The 21,745-nt window shown below is 43.1% G+C and overlaps 1 protein-coding gene across 1 annotated transcript in view; it reads left to right on the plus strand.

Annotated features, from left to right (window-relative positions):
* The window catches only part of LOC113484755 (E3 ubiquitin-protein ligase rnf213-alpha-like), a 52,051-nt gene that overhangs the window by 17,583 nt on the left and 12,723 nt on the right, over nt 1-21,745 (plus strand). Inside the window, exons 20-41 of the mRNA XM_026857387.1 lie at nt 631-786; nt 1,731-5,291; nt 6,270-6,403; nt 6,547-6,642; nt 7,959-8,074; nt 9,639-9,767; nt 10,456-10,520; nt 10,959-11,103; nt 12,338-12,479; nt 12,702-12,875; nt 13,488-13,621; nt 13,842-13,999; nt 14,263-14,466; nt 15,636-15,826; nt 16,723-16,843; nt 17,262-17,362; nt 17,945-18,118; nt 18,645-18,820; nt 18,899-18,995; nt 19,081-19,195; nt 19,829-20,012; nt 21,203-21,408. Of these exons, the coding sequence (XP_026713188.1) occupies nt 631-786; nt 1,731-5,291; nt 6,270-6,403; nt 6,547-6,642; nt 7,959-8,074; nt 9,639-9,767; nt 10,456-10,520; nt 10,959-11,103; nt 12,338-12,479; nt 12,702-12,875; nt 13,488-13,621; nt 13,842-13,999; nt 14,263-14,466; nt 15,636-15,826; nt 16,723-16,843; nt 17,262-17,362; nt 17,945-18,118; nt 18,645-18,820; nt 18,899-18,995; nt 19,081-19,195; nt 19,829-20,012; nt 21,203-21,408 (6,579 nt within the window). The remainder of the gene's footprint in view (nt 1-630; nt 787-1,730; nt 5,292-6,269; nt 6,404-6,546; nt 6,643-7,958; nt 8,075-9,638; nt 9,768-10,455; nt 10,521-10,958; nt 11,104-12,337; nt 12,480-12,701; nt 12,876-13,487; nt 13,622-13,841; nt 14,000-14,262; nt 14,467-15,635; nt 15,827-16,722; nt 16,844-17,261; nt 17,363-17,944; nt 18,119-18,644; nt 18,821-18,898; nt 18,996-19,080; nt 19,196-19,828; nt 20,013-21,202; nt 21,409-21,745) is intronic.

Raw genomic sequence — 21,745 nt, forward strand, 5'->3', positions numbered from 1 at the left:
GAATGTGGAGTGTCCAAGACCTCACAGGCTTTTTTGGAGGAGGGTATTTGCACAGCCTCTTGTGCTGGCTTGTTCTCATTTACAGTAGTAACAGCAGGTGCTTAAAAGTTAAAGTGAATAAGAGTTCTGGGTACAGTTTGGAAGCTCAGGTGCCTGCATTTGCCTTGTTCCATGCCCACATGCACACAGCTGTGTGAAATGGGTCTCATTTCATAAAATCAATCTTTCCTCCTACAGTGATGTCAATCACAGTGCAGGGCACTGGAGGATGGCTGAATTCAAACCAAGTGATCAGACCTAGAAGCCCCCATGCACAGGTAGAAGGAAGGGTTGGATTCACCATCTCACATCCAGTCTCTGGAAGGGGCTTTATTTAAACAAAAGGTAGTGGCATTAGAGCAGACAGTGAATCCAGATGACCTAGGCCTACCTTAGAAGGCTGCAGAGCACCAAGCATGCAATTATATTAACAGTTACAGCTGTCTCAGTGTGTGCTAGAATAGCAGTCCTGCACAAGAATGGGAGCAAAGCTGTAGCCTGGCTGTAGGTACTACTACCTACCTTGGGTATTGGAGTAAGTTTTTGATAGACATTTCTTTCACCAATTTTCAAATGTTTCTTCCCTGTCAGGTTTCAACAGGTCTCTACAGGTTGCTGATTGAGCTATGCATCCTAAGACACATCCAGAGTCCCAGTGGCTCAGTCTGGAAGTGCAAATCTTCTCATCTTTACCTGATTGAGTACCTGGAAAAAGGGAAAGATGTTAGCAGAACATGGAAACAAGAGGTATTCCTTTGGGGATGGTGTACATAGGTCAGAGGAATAGTAAGGGAGGATGTTAATATAACTAGGTCTGTACCTGCAGTAAATCTGCTAAAAAACAAAGTCTCTTTTAAGGCTATTTGTAATTTAGGGTCTGTCTCTCCTGTGGAGTGATGGCTTATCTGCATAGAAATAAGCTGTCTTAGCATTTCCTTCTCTGGAAAGGAAATGTAAAGTGCTGTGCAGAGTTTGGGTTTTTTTCAGTTCATTCCAGTATAACATAGACATTCCACATGTTCATATCTAATAGAAGTCTCCCTTAAGAGAAATGAGGGAGGACATTCTAAAAGACAAAATTGGGAATGTGATGGAGAGTTGGAACTTGCTGAGTGGCCTGGAGAGGGTGAATGGGGAGCAAGCATCCACTATCTCTTCCAACACAAGAACCAGGAGCATCAAACAATGTTAACAAGATCAGCTTAGAACAAATGAATGGGTGTGCTTCATGGTATGGGCCATAAAACTGTGAGAGTCCTTGCCAAAGCGGGCTGTGTGTGCCCCCTTCTACATAGGTGCAAGGTTAGACTGGCCAAGTATTTGGATGGAAAAGTCATTGTGGCTTACAAACTAGAGAAAGCAGATGAAGATGGAGAGTACCCTGGTACCCTGTGCTAAAACCTGTCTGTTTAGCAAATCATTTGGTGTGTGGAAACAATCATCCTTGCTCTATTCTATCTTTTCATTGGACATCCACTTAGCCCTAGGACCTTACAGGTCATGGGCATGTCAGTACCTATCCATATAGGAGAATGCATGAAGGCTTGGACAAATTTGATCTACATATATTCTTCCAAGCTTCCTGGCCTATTTGTGTGCAGAAAAAAGAGCTCTTGAACTGTACACAAATACAGAAAGTTGGACAGCTGTTCTCACTGTAATCTGTGCACTCCTTATTGACTTTCTTTTAGATGTCCAGTGAAACAGAAGAAGAGTTCCTGGATCTTTTTCCTGCAGTGAAATGTGTATCACCAATGCGGGTACTTGACTTGCTGGAACACCCCAGCTCTGGTCGTCTTTCTGAAATGAAAGAGGAGCACTTTGACCAAGACAAGTTGAAGACTGAAGCTTTCCAGAGGACTTACCAATACCTCATCAGATATAAGAGGAAGGAAAACCTTGACCATTTCATTTTCATCCCTAAGAGAACTGAAGGGACAGAGAAAGAGTGCCTGAAGCTCTTACTGGATTTCTGTGGGAAACACAACCCTTCTTGGACTGAGCTTAGCAACTTCACTCATTTCCTAAACTTCCAGCTAAGCAAATGTGAGAAATCGGTTTTCTGTAGCCCAGCAGCTGGAGAGGATTTCCAGGGGTTTAAAACATTTGTAGTAAAGTTCATGATCATGATGTCCAAGGACTTTGCTGTGCCCTCTCTTGACATCTCTGATGAAAGTGTGCCAAGTGCAGAAAATGATGATGAGGAAAACAATATTATGACCCAGTACCAGCTAAGACGAAAATGGGAACAAGAGTCCCACCCCTATATAGTCTTCCATGCAGACAATGACTCCATGGAATTCCTGGGTTTCCACATTAGTGAAAATCTGGATGCTATTGATGCCTATTCCAAAGCTGTTTTGGAAAAGGACGTTATCAAATGTAAATTATACCTCACTTTGAAAGTCCAGAATGTTCCTTTCAATAAGAAGTTTGAAGACTTGCCCAGAATGATGCAGCTGGAGGCCCTCTGCAGAGTTTTTGGTGTCAGCTATACCCAAGATCCAGATGAATCATATCAGTTGACACTGGACAACACCATGAAGATGCTTGCCATTCATCTGAGGTTCCAGTGTGGGATCCCTGTAATCATCATGGGAGAAACAGGTTGTGGGAAGACAAAGCTTGTGCAGTTCATGTGCAGCCTGCAAAGGGCAGGCAGGGACTTTCAGAACATGGTGGTGGTGCGTGTCCATGGTGGAACTACCTCCAAGACCATCCACAAGAAAGTTAGGCAGGCAATTGAGTTGGCACGCATCAATGAAGAAAAGTACAAAGTGGACACTGTACTCTTTTTTGATGAAGCCAATACATCAGAAGCTATCTTTGCAATCAAAGAGGTGCTGTATGATCGCAGTGTAAATGGAGAGAAGATTCTCACTGACAGTTTAAAAGTAGTAGCTGCTTGCAACCCTTACAAAAGGCACACCAAGGAAACGGTAGAGAAACTTGAAAAAGCTGGCTTGGGGTATCGAGTCCGGAGTGAAGACACCCTGGAGAAACTGGGCCACATTCCTTTGCGGCAACTGGTGTATCGAGTCAAGCCCCTTCCACCTAGCTTATTGCCTCTTGTCTGGGATTTTGGAGAGCTGAATGAAAAGACACAGAGCCTGTACATCAGAGAGATTGTAAAGTCCACCATGAAGAACAAGATCCCCATTGGAAATTTGGACATCTTTACCAGTGTCATTTCAGCCTCCCAGAACTTCCTCAGGAAGAAGAAAGATGAATGCAGAGTTGCTAGTCTTCGGGATATAGAGCGCTGCATGAGCATTGCACTCTGGTTTTATGAATTAAGAGACCTGCTATTTCCTCACATTGATGAGAAGTACAAAAAGAAGCCAATCTTAAATTGTGCACAGAGGGCCTTGGTCCTTTCAGTGGGAGCATGCTATTATGTATCTCTGGAGAACCGCAAAGATTACCTGGAGGAGGTTGCAAAATGTTTTTCTGTTCCTGCATCCCTGCTACAGCAAGAGATTGAGTTTTGCCAAGAGGTATTTCTTGACAACCTCTCTGTTCCTGAGGCAACAGCCTGCAATGATGCTCTGAGGGAAAACATCTTCATGATAGTTGTATGCATGGATTTACGAGTTCCACTCTTTCTGGTTGGGAAGCCAGGAAGCTCAAAATCCCTGTCTAAAACCATTGTTGTGGATGCCATGAAGGGCAAGCTGTCTAAAACCGAGTTGTTCCAAAGATGCAAGGAGATCCAGCTGTTGTCTTTTCAGTGTAGTCCCCATTCAAAGCCAGAAGGGATCATCTCCACTTTCCGACAATGTGCACAGTTCCAGAAGGAGAAGAATCTAGATGAGTTTGCGTCCGTGGTCCTCCTGGATGAGGTTGGCCTCGCGGAAGACTCACCAGAGATGCCACTGAAGACACTGCACCCTCTTCTTGAAGATGGATGTGTTGATGATGATAACCCAGAATCTTACCAAAAAGTTGGCTTTGTGGGCATTTCAAACTGGGCCCTAGACCCTGCCAAAATGAACAGGGGTCTTCTTGTATTTCGGACTGACCCTAGCAAAGAAGAGTTAGTTAAAACTGCAAAGGGCATCTGTGCTGCACAGCCTCCCCCTGAAAGCATTGAGTGTTTGTTTCCTTTGCTGGCAGAATTCTACTGCAAGGTGCTAGAAACACAAAAAAATGAATTCTTTGGGCTCCGTGATTTCTATAGCTTGATCAAAATGATACTGTCCTACACTCAGGACAAGAAGTGCATCTCTCAAAAGGAGATAATTATAAAGGCCATTCAGAGAAACTTTGGAGGCTCCAGTGATATCAATCCTGTTGAGCTCTTCCGAAAATACTTCAGTGATGTGTACCTTCCCCCTGACTTGGAAACCAGCCACACACTTTTTCTGCTAAAGGAAAATATGGGCAAACAGCAGGCTGGACTTAGGTCTCGGTACCTCCTGCTGCTGACAACCAACCAGGCAGCTTTCCACATCATCCAGAAGACACATCTTATAGATATTGAGAATTGTGAAATCATATTTGGCTCTGGTTTTCCACAAGACCAAGATTATTCCCAGGTATGCCGTTCTGTCAGCAGAGTGAAGATCTGCATGGAGACAGGCAGGCCTGTTATTCTTTTAAATATACACAACCTTTATGAGAGCCTTTATGATGTGCTCAACCAGTGCTTTGACAGGCTGGGGGGAAATTACTATGTGGACCTGGGTCTTGGCACTCACAGAGTGAAGAGTCGTGTGAAGGATGAGTTCAGACTCATTGTGATAGAGGAGAAGAACATAGTCTACACCCAGTTCCCCACCCCACTGCTGAACCGGCTGGAGAAGCACTGCTTAGACATGAACACTGTTCTGAACTGGCAGCAGCAACAGCTGAAGCAGGACCTGCAGACCTGGGCCAAGCGGTTTGTCTCCATTGACAACAACAAGTTCTCCAATGTTTCATCCACCAAGCTCAGCCCCAGGGAACAGGATGTCTTCGTTGGTTTCAGCAATGACACGTCTGCAGCTGTTGCTCTGGAGACCACACAGAACAGGTCCTGGGGAGATCTTGAGCCATGTGAAGAGACAGTGCTCTCCATTGCCAAAAGGAAACTTGTTCAGTGTGCAACCCCTGACTCCATCCTGCGCCTTAAATACTCCCCTCTGGATGATGCTGAGCAGATCCAAGACTTGTACTTCCACAAGCAGAAGCACAACAGCCTTGTTAGTGTTTTGGGAGAGACAGTTAACCGGCAGCCAAGGAAGGAGAGGACCACTGGGCTATGCCTGCAGGTATGTGTGCTTCACTCTAAAGCAGTGAGAGTTGTCTTCATTTTCCAGATGAGGGAGGCTGCCACATAACCTCCATTAAGCCACTGGATAATTTCCACTGTTGAACGGTGATGGGCTTCTACCTGTCCTCTTTGGCTCCTGCCCCATCAGTTGTATCACACATGTGCTTGACTTCTGCCTTGTGGTCCTCTGCAGTCAGGATGGGCTCTGCTTCTCCTCTTGACCTGGATGTGGTGGATCTGCTAACAGACAGGCAGTGGGTGCCAGGTCCTAAATCTGAAAGCTCTGGAGGTTCAAGGCTAAGATATACAGGGCATCATTCACTGCCTGCAGACAAGTGACAAGCACCACTGGTAATGCTGTTGACATCTCACCAAGCCTATAGCAGGATTTTAGGTGACTCAGGCAATTCTGAAGGTCCTCACTGCCCCCTGGCATCTATTTTCAGGAGCTGTTGTCCATGCCAGACAAAGCATCCTGATCAGTTCTCCAGTGACCACCACAGGAGCTCAGGAGTCTGTATTGCATAGAGATACCTAAAAGGGTAGCAGCTGAATCCCCAAAGAGAATCTACAGTACTGGGAGCCTACAGCCATTGGAGAGAGTCAGTCCGGTAGAGTCACATGTGGGGACCATCATGCTAGGCTCATAACATTGCATGGAAGGCTCTTCCAGGTTTGAAGTGCTCATGTGCCTCTCCCAGCAGGATTCCTTTGAAGTCAATATCTCATAACATCTGAGTCATTCCTAAGGACGCAGTTCAAGTCTGCCTCTTGTATCATAAGGAATTAAGGTTTTTCTTGTTGCTAACAATGCTCCCATCCTTCTTCCCTGTAAGCAGGGCACATTTCTGAGTCTTGCCTTCAGGAAACACTTAAAAAGGTCCGTAAGGAGATCACTTCCATTTTCCCGCCCATTGGGGATGGTAATACAACAAATACACATTATTCTGTGGAATTTATTTCCCTTTCGCTGCAGGTTTCTACACATGCAAGACTTTTAAATGAGAGAGATTTAGAAGAGATAAGGAAGACACTTAACCTTCAAAATAAAATCCACTGCCTCTTGCTAAACCAGTTTGACACCGAATACACTTTCCGCCAGGAACTCAGGTGAGGAAAGATTTCCTTCTCACCTTTGTTTGCTAATATTATAGATTGAGGTTTTGGGAAGGGGGGTGAGGGGGGGCAGTGAGAATGGAGAACATAGTTGGTTTTATGAATAAAGCAATAACAGCCCATTTCATTGTTTGCAGGAATTTTTTTGCACAATCATCAGAAGAGAAATTGCTTCTCATCCAGTTCCACTTTGATGAGCCACAGAGCAGCAAAAGGCTTCTAACTTGTGCCAAGTAAACATCCTTCCTTCTTTCTTCTTTCCTTCTGCATTTCTTTAGTCGGGTGCAAGGGTAAGGGAAGATGCAGTGGCCAAATAGCCATGGGATATAGTGTTGGGTTTAGTGACCTGTTCGATGGAGTCATTGCAGATGTTCTCATATATCTTTATGTGTATATCTCTGTGTGTGCACTCATGCCTGTGTTCTGTAGCTTAAATTTCCAAACCTGAGTTTCTTAAGATATTAGATAAAACATCCCTAACATCTCAGCTTTCACTCGTCTAAAAGAGCAATCTTCTTCATTCTGGGAGCATGCTTTATACACCCTTCCCACATTAAAATCACTTCACCGCAGCATGGTTGACTTACACAGCACAAGCTACTCCAAACAGAGCCTAACACCAGATGACTTTGTTCCCTTTAGTCATCAAACCAAAGGACTTTTAAACTGACATCTTGTGCCATTTGACACATCCTAAGGATGCAAGACATCTCTCAGGGCTGGTTGATAGGACACAGGGCCTTCAGGAGACTTAAGCTCTTCTAGACACCAGTAAGGGCTGAAGTAATTGACAGTAGCATTATATGAGGTTGGTCTCAAGCCCTTGAAGTACATTAGTGACATCCAGCCAGATGTGTCCTTTCTCAGCATGATCCCTCTTACCCCTTTTTCACTCTCCTACATTTCCTGTTCATATCCTTTTTTCACCATGTCAGCTATTGTGCATGTTGTCTCCTGAAATGCTTTGTTCTGGGTGGATTTGTACTTTTCTAGAGGGGTACTTGAACTTTTCTGGTCCTGCTTCTAGGAAACCTATGTTTGATTTTGGCCTGTTTCCCCGCAAGCCCTGGATTGGTCCGTGTTGTGGTTTTTATTGTCTAATTTGTCTGTGTGTTTGTGGCAGATATTGCTAATGCTATTCCCATGATTGACAGAAAGAACATATGATTGGGCAGAGACCCATATATATAACAAAACAAATTCAGATTAAAATAAAGATTCAGTATTCATCAGGGAGGGAAATTTCTCATGAAAGCGCTTGCTGAGGCATGTGACTGAGTCATTACTTGGAGAGGGTATAGGGGAGATACATGGTCCTGAGTCTTGAAGTAGCCAGCACCATCTTGGCTCTTAGCCTTGTCAGAGCAGGGTCTGGGCTGAGCTGAGCTCCTCTCTTCCCTTTCCACAGCTGCAGCACAGCCACACCTTGAGCTGTTGGTCTTTCCAAAAGCTCTGTCTTAGCCCTGGAAAGGCAGTGGGTGGCTTTGGAAGACTCTTTGCCCAACCAGCAGACGGAATGGAAGTTTTAGCTTCTCTGTCCCGATTCTAGGTACTGTGTCACAGATGAGAGACGGAAATCAACAGGCACAGGCCCATCACATGTTGTGCTGGCCACTCAAGTCCCACGAGTTCTGGGAGGTTGCAGCTACCTGGCATTTGACAGTGGTAAGGTTGAAATTGCTATTTTGGACCAGGGAGAGAGTGGGAGGGAAAGGAGAGTTTGGTTGTGCAAGGTCAGGAAGAAAGGTGCAGGGAACTATAGACCAAGTAGCCTCACACTGATCCCTGGAAAGATGATACAGCAAATAATCCTGTAAACCTTATACAAACACATTAAATGCAGTAAGTCAACATGGATTTATGAATGGAAAATAAAGTCTGACCAACCTGACAGCCTTCTATGATGAGATGACTGGCTTGGTGGATGAGGATAGGATGGTGGATTGTGTTTATCTTGACTTTAGTAAGGCTTTTGACACTGCCTTCCATAACATCCTCACTGACAAACTAATGAAGTATGGACTAGATAAATGGATAGTGAGTTGGACCAACAAGCAGCTGAACTGCTGTGCTCAGGAGGTTTTTTTCTCAACAACATGAAGTCCAGCTGGAAGCCAGTTGCTTGTGGTGTTACCTCAAGGATTGGTACTGGGGCCAATACCATTTAACATCTTCATTAATGACCCAGATGATGAGACAGAGCATAACTTCTGTAAGTTTACTGATGATACAAAACTGGGAGAAGCAGCTGATACAGCAGTGTCATGTTGCCATCCAAAGGGACCTGGACAGGCTAGACAAATGGGCTGACAGGAACCTCATGAAGTTCAACAGAGGGAAGTACAAACTCCTGCCTCTGTTTAGGAATAACCGCAGGCACCAGTACAGGCTGGGCACTGACCAGATGAAAAGCAACTTCACAGAGGTCCTGGTGGACATCAAGTTTAACATTAGATAGCAATGTGTTCTTGTGGCAAAGGCGGCCAACATAGCCTTCATTAGGCAGAGTGCTGCCAGCAGGTTGAGGAAGGTGATCCTGCACCTCTACTCAGTACTGATGAGGCTACACCTGAACTACTGTGTCCATTTCTGTGCTTCTCAGTATAAAAGAGATATGGACATACTGGAACAAGCCCAGTGAAGGGCCACAAAGATGATTAAGGGACCAGAGCATCTTTCATATGAGGAGAGGCTGAGCGAGCTGAGACAGTTCAGCCTGGAGAAGAGAAGGCTTGTGGGATCTTATCACTGTGTATGCATACATGATGGAAGGGTGTATAGAAGATGGAGCCAGATGCTTCTATAGTGTCCCATGACAGGACAAAAGGAATGGACCCAAACTGAAATACCAGAAATTCCATTCAAACATTAGAAAAAAACTTATTTACCTTGAAGGTGGTCAAACATCTTTTGGGTTATAGGATCATTTTCTTCCCTAGTTAATGGATGAGAGTGACAGTTATGGCATTTGTGCCCATTAGCACTGTGAAGATGAAGAGGAGGGAACAGAATGATACAAGAGAAGCACACCCTTCCTCAGAGAAAAAAAATGTAGGAGGTGGTAAATCTTCCATCTCTCAATATCTTATTATCCAGACTGCTGGTAGGTCAGGGCATCAAAGGTTATTGATTTTTCTGGATGGGTGTGGTGCACCAAGGAGAGCAGGTCAACTGTTCACAGCATTTATGACCACTACTATTATTTCTGTTATGCTTACTGTCTCCCCAGGTGAATGGATGTCCATCCACTTGGATGATCTGATGCCCCCAGACAACTTTACATCCAATCTAGGCCAGCTCGCCAAAATGACTATTGCTGAGATTTTCATGACCACCTTCCAGGGGCATCTCCCAACAGGTAACCAGCCACTTCCTTTTCACCCACTACCTGCATAGCTCTGTCCTTTCCTCTGTGTCCCATTTGCTTCATCTACAGCTTTAAGTACAGCTAGATCAAATGGTCCATGGAGGCACTGGCTTTGGGTTTCAGCACGACTTGCTATATTTGATGTTTCTGAAGTCCTCACAGAAATGCATTTTTTTCCTTCTGGTCTGCAAGCTGTGACTGTAGGGTAGGAGGGTACCTAAGCTACTTCTTCACTTACCGTAACAAATTGTCTGTACTGCTGTGGCATTCAGTGTACAGTAGACGCACACTTATTCACTCGGATTCCCAGAAAGTCTTTCTGTCTGGCTTGTCCAAATAAAAATCCATGATCTGGTGAGTTCAAAGCCAAGTCAATAAATCCCTGCCATTGTTTTCAGGATGTAAGGACCAGGGGAGGCGGGAGCAGTTGGGGAGGAACTCCACTTTCTCTCCTGACACACCCACATTTCCTACAGGCTGCCAATCAAAACTGAGAACTGGTAACTGGGCAATTCTCCCCAGAGGGGACAAAGCCCAGGTTGAAATTTCTGAGATTAAGAGCTTTGCAACCCTTTGTTGATTGTTGAGAGACTTCAGATGCTTCCTTTGGATAGAGGTATCTATTTTTCAGCGTTTTACATTTTTTACAAAGGAGTCTTATGAGTGATTGTGATTTCAGGTTTTCCAGAGGAATCTGCTGCTCTTGAAGATCCAGCCAAGTCCAGTCTTTTTCCAGAAGGAAATGTATGATTTATTTCTTTTTTTTCTTATTTCAGCTGCCTGACATTACACAGAAATTGGTTTAGGAAACAATAGCTTTCATAGGCATTTAGGGATCCAGTTAATCTGGTCCCTGATTCGGATAGTACGTTTGCCAGAAGAAAAAGTAGTTTTAGATCTTTGTGAGTCACACAGTGAAGGTGAAGTGGTTGCCACCATATGACAGACCAGCACAAGGCCAGAGTAGGCACATTTAAGCCTTTGAAATTCTTTCACCATTTCTGCATCCCTTCTCAGAGCTTTTAGCACTTCTCTGCAATGTTGGAATTGATTTACTAGATACGGGATGCTGAAGTATACATATAGGTGGGAGTCCATTTTGTCAAGTTAAGTAGGAATTGACAGAGCAAATGCAATGGAGTGTTAGGCAATATTCTGACATTCAATCTTTTCTATTCACAGCTCCTCAGCATGGACTCTATGATCAAAGAGAGCATCCAGAAAGCTGTGATCCAGCTGGAAGACAAGAGAGACAACAGTAAGCGTGCCACTAAGAGAATCATGATCATTCACAACTTGCTTTTCCAGGATCATAGTAGAACCACACGTAAGTACAAACCAACTCATTCTCAGAGTGCATGTTTGTTTTGGTTTGATTTTTTTTTTATTTACACATGGCTGCACCTTGCACATTGAAAACTGTGGAATAGGGGGAATGAAATGAGTGGTTTAATGATCTATCCTGGTGCCCATCTAGGCCAGCATGAGGGGAGGTCCCAAAGGAGAAAGGACTAGGTTTTCTCAGGGCCTCTTCTGCTCTCCATGCACCCCATGGTGTGTGTTCTCATGGTCTGTACTGAAAGCTTTTTGCATGATCTTCAGTGGAGACCTTGTTAGAAAAATCTGAGGAAGAGGTCACTTTATACCCCCATGACTAATTTGGAGTCCAAAGCCACGCAACAGATTTCTACATAGAACTGATACAAATTATTTGTGCAGGTGTTGTGGTGTCTTTATAGAAAACTGTGGCTTCAGAAAAATAGAGAGGGTCTAAGTTTCATCAGAAACCAAGCGCTAAAATTCTTGTAGATGCATTTGGAAATTATTCTTTCCGGCACACAAAGACTTTTTCACTGTGATGCATGACTTATGTCAGGTGCCTAGGACAATTGTTAATGACTGAAAAAGAAAAGAGACATGTTGTCACTGCAAAGATGTGATGGGTCTGGAAAGTCCTTGAAGTCCTATGGCAAAACTAGAATTTATTCGGTACTAAATTTTGGCTATAAGAAAATGTCCCTAAGGAAAAGATGTTTTCTTGTGATTTTGTAGTGACACCTTCATTCCTCAGCACAACGCAGAATGAATTCTGCCTGTGGTTATATCAGTACTGAAATGAAAACAACCCCATCAATTTTATTTTATATTGATACTAGTGTCATACAGATAAAACAGGATGTCAACCCTTCTGCAGCACTGACTATTCTTGTGACATACAATACTAAACATATCTCCGTATCAATATGAATATCAGAGTATTCATACACCAAAGAACCTAATTCATACAATTACTTTTAAAAGACTGAGACAGAATGAAGTGGATTTTCTTTTCTCCGTCAAAAATGGCATGTCCTTACTAAATGTTGCCCCCCAAATCAACTCACTAGAAATAAAGAGGAAAGAAAAGAGACTAGGGTAGAATATAAAGACCCTGGATTTTATTGTGGAGGAAAACCAAGAACTTTCATAGAGGTCACTTTCTATGACTGGCTTTACTTTGAAAACTTCATGTGAAAACTCCTTTCATTCAAATGTTTTAATAAACATTGTTTTATAATTAGTGTCAAGTCATTTCATGAGTGTGCTGAAAAGGAGAATTTGCTACCTTCTACAAGAACGTGAGAAAATAAGCCTTGAGCCAAGGGAGTGGGTGTTCCGCAGAGCTGTCTCCAGTGAATTTATCCTTGAAGACACTTCATTCAGGTAATTTTGTCTGTGCAATCCCTTCCAAATTTCTAAAACAGGTCTGTTTCTGAGAGTGTTAAAAGAGCTGTGCTGTGTGAAGAAAATACTTAATGGGGCTCAGGTATGACAACCAGGAGTCATATTGTTATCTGGCATACAGAAGTAGATGCAAGTTTCTGATGAATAGAGGTTTGGTCAGGTACAAGGAAGGCAATTGACAGGCCATGTTATCACTTTTAGGCATGCACTTTGGATGCATTTAGAAGACATTGTGGCGAACCTGTTTGCTCAAATTCTCGCAGTGGTGGATGCTAACAACAACCTGGATCATCTCTCTCCACTGTCTCCACTCTCAGAACTGTGGCTTCAGATGTTCAAAGAAGAATCATTCTTGAGAATTAAATATACCAGCAAGTAAGAGACTTGGTGAAAAAATACAAGATGTACATTAGGAGAACAAAAACCTGCTTTCATAATGCAACCCTCTGCAGAAAGAAATGGTAAAACAAGTCTGAATTTAAGATGAGCTCACATAGTTATGTCATGACACTGGAATCAGAACCTTCCGGTTCTCTTAAACCTTCAGCAACTCAGAAAGGAACTCCAGTTCCTTGGAACAGTGATTAACACAGGGTAAAGTCAGAAACAAACTTGAATTTGAGTTCCCTAAGGTTAGAGCAGATGAATTCCCTCCCCAGCACAAAATGCTGCATGTCCAAATACCACAGTTTTAATTGATCAGTCAGCTTACTGTGAACAGCAGCTGTGGTCAGAGACAAGACAGATGACTGACTCAGTTGCCTTTTCCCCGCTACAGTCTTTTTTAGCCTTCAGCTCCCAGTGACAGGAACTTATTCTGCTCCTGCCTTGTTTTCACTGTTGCTGAGTAACTACAAAATGTCTTTCTGTGCTTTTTAACCCTTTAAGCAGAACATATACCAGTGACAGTCAGAAAATTCTCTGTGATGCTTCAGTTCAATACTCATAGAGCATATTATGTGATTACTTCATTCTGTTCTGTCTAAGGAAACAAGATACTAAGATTTCCGTGTTGTCAATGACTGAAGACCCCAACACAACTGTGTTTTGCCAGTTTCCATTCAGTTGGGTTTTGAAGGCCTACCTGGAGGAACTATGGGACATAGTCTATAAAACAAAAGGTAACATCAGACTTTTCAAGCACATGTTGTTCTTTAACCCAGGGAAGCTGATCTCCTGAGTCTCCTGCAATAGCCAAAGATTTTGGTAGGAGCAACCATAGCATTTCTATTCCCCATGCAACCATAATGACCTGATATAACCTAGAACATCAGTTGTGTATTCCTGTTTTCCTGTCAATGTCTATTTTCTGGTGACCTGACATCTCGTCTTTTCCTCTAGGACTTCCAAAAGTGCCTATGAAGGAATCAGCCAAATTGTTCCAAGAACAGATCAAAAATGTGTTGATGCCAGACGGCAGTAGTCCAGAGGTGATGCAGTATTACACCAATGACTTTCTAAGGATGACTTTTCCTGGGCAAGATCTTTCTGTCTATGAGGTAAATAGGGTTTGGTGAAGCACAAATTTTAAATGGCACTGGGTTGTGTCACAGAGCCACAAGATCCAAGAATGGGGAAAGAAATTAGCCTCTCATGTTCTGCACACTTCCCAACAACTGCTGGTGCCCAGTCTTAATTTCACCTTAGTAAAAGTTTTTTTAATGTAGAAGCTTTATTGGACTGCTTCAGCAATGCTGCATGCCATCCTCAGTTTCCTGCTGTTCGTTTGGAGCAGAAATAACACCTTTTATTTTATCTGCAGATTTTGTCAAAAGCTCTTCTAGTCAATGCAAAACAGCTCTGCTCCTTTGTGGGGCAGGAAGATATAAGCTTTTCCCCCATTTGGCTTCACATGGAATATTTCTACCTACGAGAGGAGTACCAGCTCTTTGTTGACTTGGTAAAAAGTGATGAGACTGTAACAAGTGAGCTGAAGGAAATGTACAAGAAGGACCTGCCAGAAATGGTGAGCAAAAGGGAACAGCTGGTGTTTCACAGAGCGAAGTGGCGCAGCCTGTTTCTATCAATGGTCACTAGCAAATACTCAGTGTAAGTGTGTAAGAAAAGAGTCAAGACTTCAGGGGATCTTTCCTTCGAAGTATTTTCCACCTTCCAGTAAGTCTTAGGGAGTTTCAGAGCTAGCAGTCATATCCAGCTCATTCACTAGCAAATGACCTGTACTTCATCCTCCTCTAACCATTTTTTAATTCCATTTATACTCTTTGGTCTTCAGAACTTCTGTAATTTAATCTACACTGTGTAGAAAAATACTACACATCCTTTTGCTTGTGTTATTCTGTGTATGACATTCAACTCTTCTTAGACATTCACACCTTACAGGTGACAGTCACAGTATTTAACTTCTGGGGTGGGATCCAAGACTGGATTCAGACACTAGTTTACATGTCTACCATGATATGTTTATATTTGCAATGGTCATCTAATCTCCTGTGATTGCTAGTAAAATCATGAGCTACAGACACAGTGGGGAGAGTCTCACGACTGAAGGGAGAGGTACAGTTCAGTTGCCCACAAGTAGGCATCTACTGACATTTCAGATGCTTTATGGCCTCCAGGTCCTGCTGCAGTAGGGCATGAATCTCCTGTAGGTCCTGTGCCCCATCTGCCAGCTCTGCAAAAATGTCTTAGACATGCAAAGGCATTTCAGCTGACAGCAGAGACTTACAGTAGGACAACTAGATCTCACCTAAATAACTCTTTCCAAAGAACAATTCATTCAACAGTCTTAAACATCTCTCTGTGAAACAGAAGAACTGTTCTTTGGAGATACCTATTTCTCCTTCCTGAATGTCAAGGGGTCTGAAGACAACACATTTAGAAGCCTAGAGCTGAAAGTTTCCCTGTGGAGGGAAACCAGTACTCTGGTTCAAGTAGTCAAACAGTATTCAAGACTTAAGTGCCACACAGAGTTACACTATGGTACAATTATGATTTCTGTACTGTTGTCACTTCCCTATCTAATAAATTCCTACTGTGGTATTTGTTTGCACTAAGCTAAGGTTTTCTGAGAATTCCCCATCACCACCTCCAAAGCTTTTTTTCACCAGGGTGCAATGGGGTTAGGTCAGATATAAAAGCTATTTTTTCTTCTCTCTTTTTTAAATATAATTTCAGTTTGTCACTCTTGACACCTTGAACATTATCCTGAAGAAAGTGCAGCCCACAGATAAGCTTCTGTCATTTGAGGGCTGTACAGAATGGCTTGGAAGGGTCAGGTCCATTAAGCCCTGGATGGAGTGGATCAGTATGGACAATTACCAGATTCATCTTTATCAGAAAAAAAGGGAACTCCTGAAGAGTGTGTCGTAAGTCCAGCCCTTTTCAACAGCCCTATTTTTGTCTTTCAGGTAACAGGTCCTCTTTCAGACAAGCCCAAAACTTTTCCTTCAAATTGTTGGCATGTTTGCCAAAAGATTCTGCCAGTTCTCAACAAAAGATTTGAAAACTAAAAGGCTTGAAGCTTAAAAATACAGTCTGTGGAGAATGATTGCTCATAGCCTGTCCTTTTTCCCTGGAGCTCCTAATCCAGCATTTCAATGAATCAAGACACTTCAGGCAAATAAATGGGGCCTTAGCTATTCCATGAGCTAAGTGTCTACACTGTGATCTTAATTCATCCTTTCCTTGGAAAGCTGTAGTAATTAGTTTGAGAACCTTAATCACTGAAACTGTTGGCTCCATCCTAATCCTTTGCTCTTCCTGTTGTCTGATTATCACAAAAGCATTAGCAAAATCACTCCAAAAAGCTGTCTTAAGAACTATGTATTTTGATCATGGTCACGTATCCATCATCCCTTGACAATAAGACCTGTTTTCCTGAACATCTGACTGCATGCTTGATCATGCCCAGAATGCTTGCTGTAGTAAAATAGGTATCTCCGTAGACAAAACCCAGTAACGATTTAATAACTCGGTTTGGTCTGGAGACACTCCAACAAGTTACATAGACAGGACCATGCCATATTTTTCTCTCCTTGCTTAGTCTAGTCCTCCAAAGCTAGCCCAGGAGTCCTTGTGTCCTCAGATCATCTCAGAGTACCTGAGATGTCATAGAAATCTTTGTTGGAATGGACCTCAGAGGTCCATAGGCCAGCCTCCCACTTAAAATGGCACCACCATTGCCAACAGTAGAGTAGGTCACCTGTGGCTTTCTCTGGCAAGTCTTGAAGCATTGTTCAATATCTGTGTATGTGTTTTCCAGACACCAGTGGACCTGCACCAAGATTGTCTACATGTTCTTTGACCACCTGCTGCACAATGAGACAGAAATAGATGAGAAGCTTCTGAGACTTCTTGTGAAGCAGTTCATCTTCACCTGGAATGTATGTGCTCAGTGTAGCGTTTGCCTGAAAATTTTATAGCCTTGGAGACTAGCAGAGTTTGGAAAGAGCCTTATATTCCATGGATTCCTCTGATCCCAGCTGGAGGGAGGGCATAGAAATGGGAAGAGAGTGGGAAGAAGATGGAAACATTATCCGGTGCAAAAAACCCTGAGATTTCAGAATCATTATGAAAGCCCCCCCTGAATCAGAATTTTATTTAAAGGAAGGTTTCCTTGAAAGCTTAAGATGTATTTCATGTCAATTATCCCTGGCATTACATGAAGAAAGATATTGTTGTGTCTGTTTGATTTTGGTGTTTTATTATGTAATTTTGTGGTGATGACATACCATATTGTTCCTCTTTCATATGCCAAGAAGATATTTCCGTTGAGCTCTCACCATCTTTTTTTTCCTACAGCGCCTGACTGAAACACAAAATTTTGATCCAGCAGAAGCTTTTGAGTTGGTGACAAAAGTGCTCAAGAAATGCAACCAAAATGCTGACACTGTGTACCTTGTGTAAGTCCAAGCCAAAACAAAAAAAAGAAAAAAAAAAAAAAAAAGAAAAAAAAGCCCAAAACCAACCTGTCCAGGGACATTTTACATCAAACCCATTTTTTTTAAAGGATGGCGTAAGATCATCACTAATCAATGGGGATGAATCTCCTCAGGCCAAAGACTATCCTCAGGCCAAATGCCTGGAGACTTCTAATTACAGGGCTTGTAGTACCCAACACCAGAAGGCAATGGAGCAAAGTCTTTCCCATGCTCTGTTGCACCTGCCTTGTGACAGAGACAACCCTGGAAATGAATGTGATATAACTGATGTAGGTACTCACAGGCTTAGTGAGATTGTCAATGAGGCCCATCCCTCTCACCTAGCCATGCTTATCATGGCAGGCCACACCTCGTAGGTGGGATGGTCCTTGGTAGAGCCAGACCCTTATTAAACTAGCAGATGTAGCCCTTATTCTCTACTCTAGGCTAGTTAAAAATGCCCACAGGAAAAACTAGGCATGAGAATCCCGTGCGCACCCTGAAGTCAGGCACCAGTGTATAAATCAGCCCTGAGTTGTGTCTTCCTTTGGTGGCATCTTTCAGGAAGGGTGTGAAGGACTGCAAGAGCTGTCTACTGGAGATCACTGACCCAGCAGAACTACCCTGTGGCCACATTTTCTGCTCACAGTGCATCCGTGAGTGGAGAAGCAAGCAGTGTAAGATCTGCAAGGATAACTTCCCGGAGGATTACACACCCACAGCTACAGTGGCCACGAGGTATTCTGTAACTAACTAGTAAAACAACTAGTTTTGTCTCAGTCTCTATTACTTCATATAAAATACTGGAATAGTTGCCAGAGCAGAGGCTACACAAATGTCATTAACATGTGAGCTCCATGGAAATGTCAGTATTCACCATGTGTAGCAAACCCTTTGGTGGTGAAAGAATTCATGTGAAGTGGGCTGGTGTCAGTTTCATCCCTCTTACCTCCATCTCAACAGACAGTCTATCCAGGCATACATACTACATAAGAATCCATTTGTCTTTGTTCTCTAGGTATTTTGAGTGGAGATAGGAAAGAGAGAGAGTAAAGGAAGAAGAAAGTTTGTCCTCAGTGTTCCAGAGAAAATGCTGTAGTGGGTTTCTGGGGGTTAATTCCCCTATTTATTTAAAAAGTGTATTTCTTCTCCACAGTCTAGGTGTACCTGGCCTTTGGTCACATTCAGAGAAGCAGAAAAGAGAAGTTGTTATTTTGCTTTATTGGGTTTTGATGGTAGATCTTGATTTTATTCCTTCCTACAGGGAAGCTGTTGCACGTCACAACAAATTCAGGAGGAAATGTAACTCCTTCTTTGTGGAGTTTGTTGCCACCTCTGTCTTGGGAGAGAGAGGCACACCATCCCCAGAAGTCATCACTCGACTGATCCAATTTGTGGCCTGCAAGCCATCCAGCTCTGAGCACCAGGCAGTAAAAAGGGGTAAGAGCCTGACTTCACTGGGACCCTGCCCTGATCTTGTACTGAAGAAAAATAATTAATGTCATCCTTCATTTTTAGTGTGCAAGTCAAAAAGTGAGCTGTCACCCTTTGAAGAGTGCATGGACACCAGTCCAACATGCAAGTCCTCCCTCTTGAAACTGCTCCTGCGATATGGGTTAGCATGAGCTACCTTCTAACCTGATCACTGAGCCACATTGGCTACGTGGATGCTCACATCCTGTGCCTTTTTTCTGTCATAGGTTCAACAACATAAAAGTTCACCTGGAAAAATATCTTTCTGAGATGGAGGAAAAGATAATCTTCCACAAAAGGAACTGGAACCATTTCTACTTCATGGTGGTGCATTGCCTGGAGGCAAGTGCAAATATCTTTAAGCTGTTCCTGGAGTTCATACTCAAACTAAACATCATTTCCTGTCCTGCCCTTTGCAGATCACACTCTTCCTCTCTTTTCCCCCACACTGGCTCCTGGAACAGGCTGCTGACCTCCCTTGGTTATGTGCCTAAGCATAATCTGGAAGAATCCAGGCCTGAGTTAATAAGGTCCAATGTACAGTCTAAATTTCAGAGCTGGATCTCCTGGAGTCCAGGGGTGCCCATGGCCTGATATGTAAGCCACAAGAGTCTCCCTTGAGCACAGCTGATACTCCGAGCAGAACTGCCCCTGGTCTCTGCTCCACTTTGAACTGATGCACTAGAGTTATGCACAAACACATCATTTCAACATGTGATTCCCCACCAAGTGAATCAAGAAAGGGGGCAGTTGTGTCCTGCCAGAGAAGCTGAGTTGGGACTACCCTCAAAGGTGATGAAAAATATTCCACCTGCAAAGCAGGTCATTGCTGGGGGCTTGACATTCACAGGGTACAACAGCACAGCATAACTGAGCCCTGCACCTGGTGAAAAGGCTTAGGAAAGAAGAAGGGACTATCCAGAACCTATGGCAGTTTTGGACTCTTACTTTACCCCTCTCTTTCTTATTGAACAGGATTTTATGTACCCTTCTTCTCAAGATGATGTCAACCAACTTGTTGAAAGCTGCCTCTCTACTGCAGACCTTTCTGCTTTCTGCTCATGCAAGGCCTCAAAAATTGACACCCTCCAGTTCATAGCTCGTCTCCGGTTCTCCATCAGCCATGTGGCCACTGTGCTTGGCAGACAGGCACTCTGTGGTGAGTACTTCTGATAGCTACAGAGAGCATGATATTTGTGTTTTCTCATAAGCGGGTTTAGAATAAGCCTAACATTCATTAGTACAGGAGGTTTCTGAATTTAAAAAAAAAAAAAAAAAACAAAGCTTTGTCTAAACTTAAGAGGTTTAACAAATGAATTTTCGAGAGGTGATTCAGAAGGCTAATCTATTTCTTTTAAATCTAGATAATGTTTTAAACCTTTTATTCTGACTTTATAAAACTATTTTTTGACAATATTGAAACTGAATGGGGATAAAGTACCTAAATATTTTTGTAGAAATATGTTGCATCCAAAGATGGGTATGTTGCACCCAAAATGTATATATTACCTAGAACTTGTTGATTTCCTCTGAAACCATTTTCATTTTTCTGGATTGTTTTCTCAGTATTGAAACATCCAGTTTTTGCTCAGAGTTAAAATAAACTTATCTGAATATTGGCATTTCCCCTGAGTAAATAGTTCACCAGACTTAAGGGGCATTGTACAGCAGTGTACCAAGACAATCACTTAAGTCTCTACAGGTAAGTAGGTGCATGTGCTGGGACTCTGTTCTTCCATTCTTTTGAGAATGACAGGCAGAGTTAATGGAGTTCACACTGAACATGTGTGAGTCTTCTGGTTTAGAAGCAGATGTATTGCACTTCAAACTCTGTTGAGTCTCTTCCTTACATCTTTGTCAGCTTTTAAGAGTGTCTAAGCAAAGTATGAGTGAGGAGATGGACACAATCTTGACCTCAATCCGTATAATCAACGGAGATACAGGTGACCCTTTATAAGGCCAAGATATAAAGTAGGCCAGAGGATTCCTGCTTCTCTCAGCTACCTAGGACAGAGCCATGGGATTGCTCTCTACTTTCTGGAAAGCCTTTGAGAGCTTTCCTCTCTGACCTAAGAAACCTGCTAAACAAGATTACCCAACCAAGATCCTATAATGACCAAAAATGGGAAAACAGCGCACCATTCAATCCCCATATTCATTGCCTAGTATTCTACTTCCCTGCATGCTGTAGGTATTAAGAAGCCTAAGATGCTATGGCTGCAGGCCATATTCCTACTCTTGGGAGAAAAAGTGTTGTTGCAACCTAAGCAGGTGGTGTGTCTGCAAAGGATCTATGATGTACAACTGCATGGGAGCAAGCCTAATGAGAAATCTCACTGGTAGCTGCAGATCCAAACATACCATCTCCTGGTGGGAACAAGCAAGAGGAGCAAGACCTGGTGAATGCAATGAAGAAGCTGGTGGCAAAAGCACAGACACCATGGCCTCAAATATTTCTCATTAGAAATCTCTGTAACAACTATGGGTTCATCCAAATGCAGAAGATCCTTCAGACAGAAAAATGGATTTTACCCAGAGGGCTTCAAATTTCACAGGTGAGTGTCTTCCAAAAGCCCATCTACAGGTCAGTGAAGTTGTGCCACCCAAGCACACAGATGCATCCAGGCTTTTCTTTGCAGCCAGCTCTGAGGGTGTCCAGCTGGCTAACTTGAGCCCTGCCTGGTGAAATACATCTTGTATTGCATCCTGTGTGTACAATCAGAGCTGATGGGATAGGAAACTTAAGTAACAAAAAATATCTTCTTAGCGGCTTTCTTGCAGTCTAGAGAGGGGTATAAGCTCCTCTAGAGAGTGCTTCATCCCTCCTTCATACCTGCTTAACATGTGACTGTTCCCCTGGAGGCACCTATTCATGTATTTGGAAGACTGCAG

Source organism: Athene cunicularia (genome assembly GCF_003259725.1).
Source record: "Athene cunicularia isolate RWA chromosome 1 unlocalized genomic scaffold, athCun1 chr1_part1, whole genome shotgun sequence".
In the NCBI taxonomy this organism is placed as follows: domain Eukaryota; kingdom Metazoa; phylum Chordata; class Aves; order Strigiformes; family Strigidae; genus Athene; species Athene cunicularia.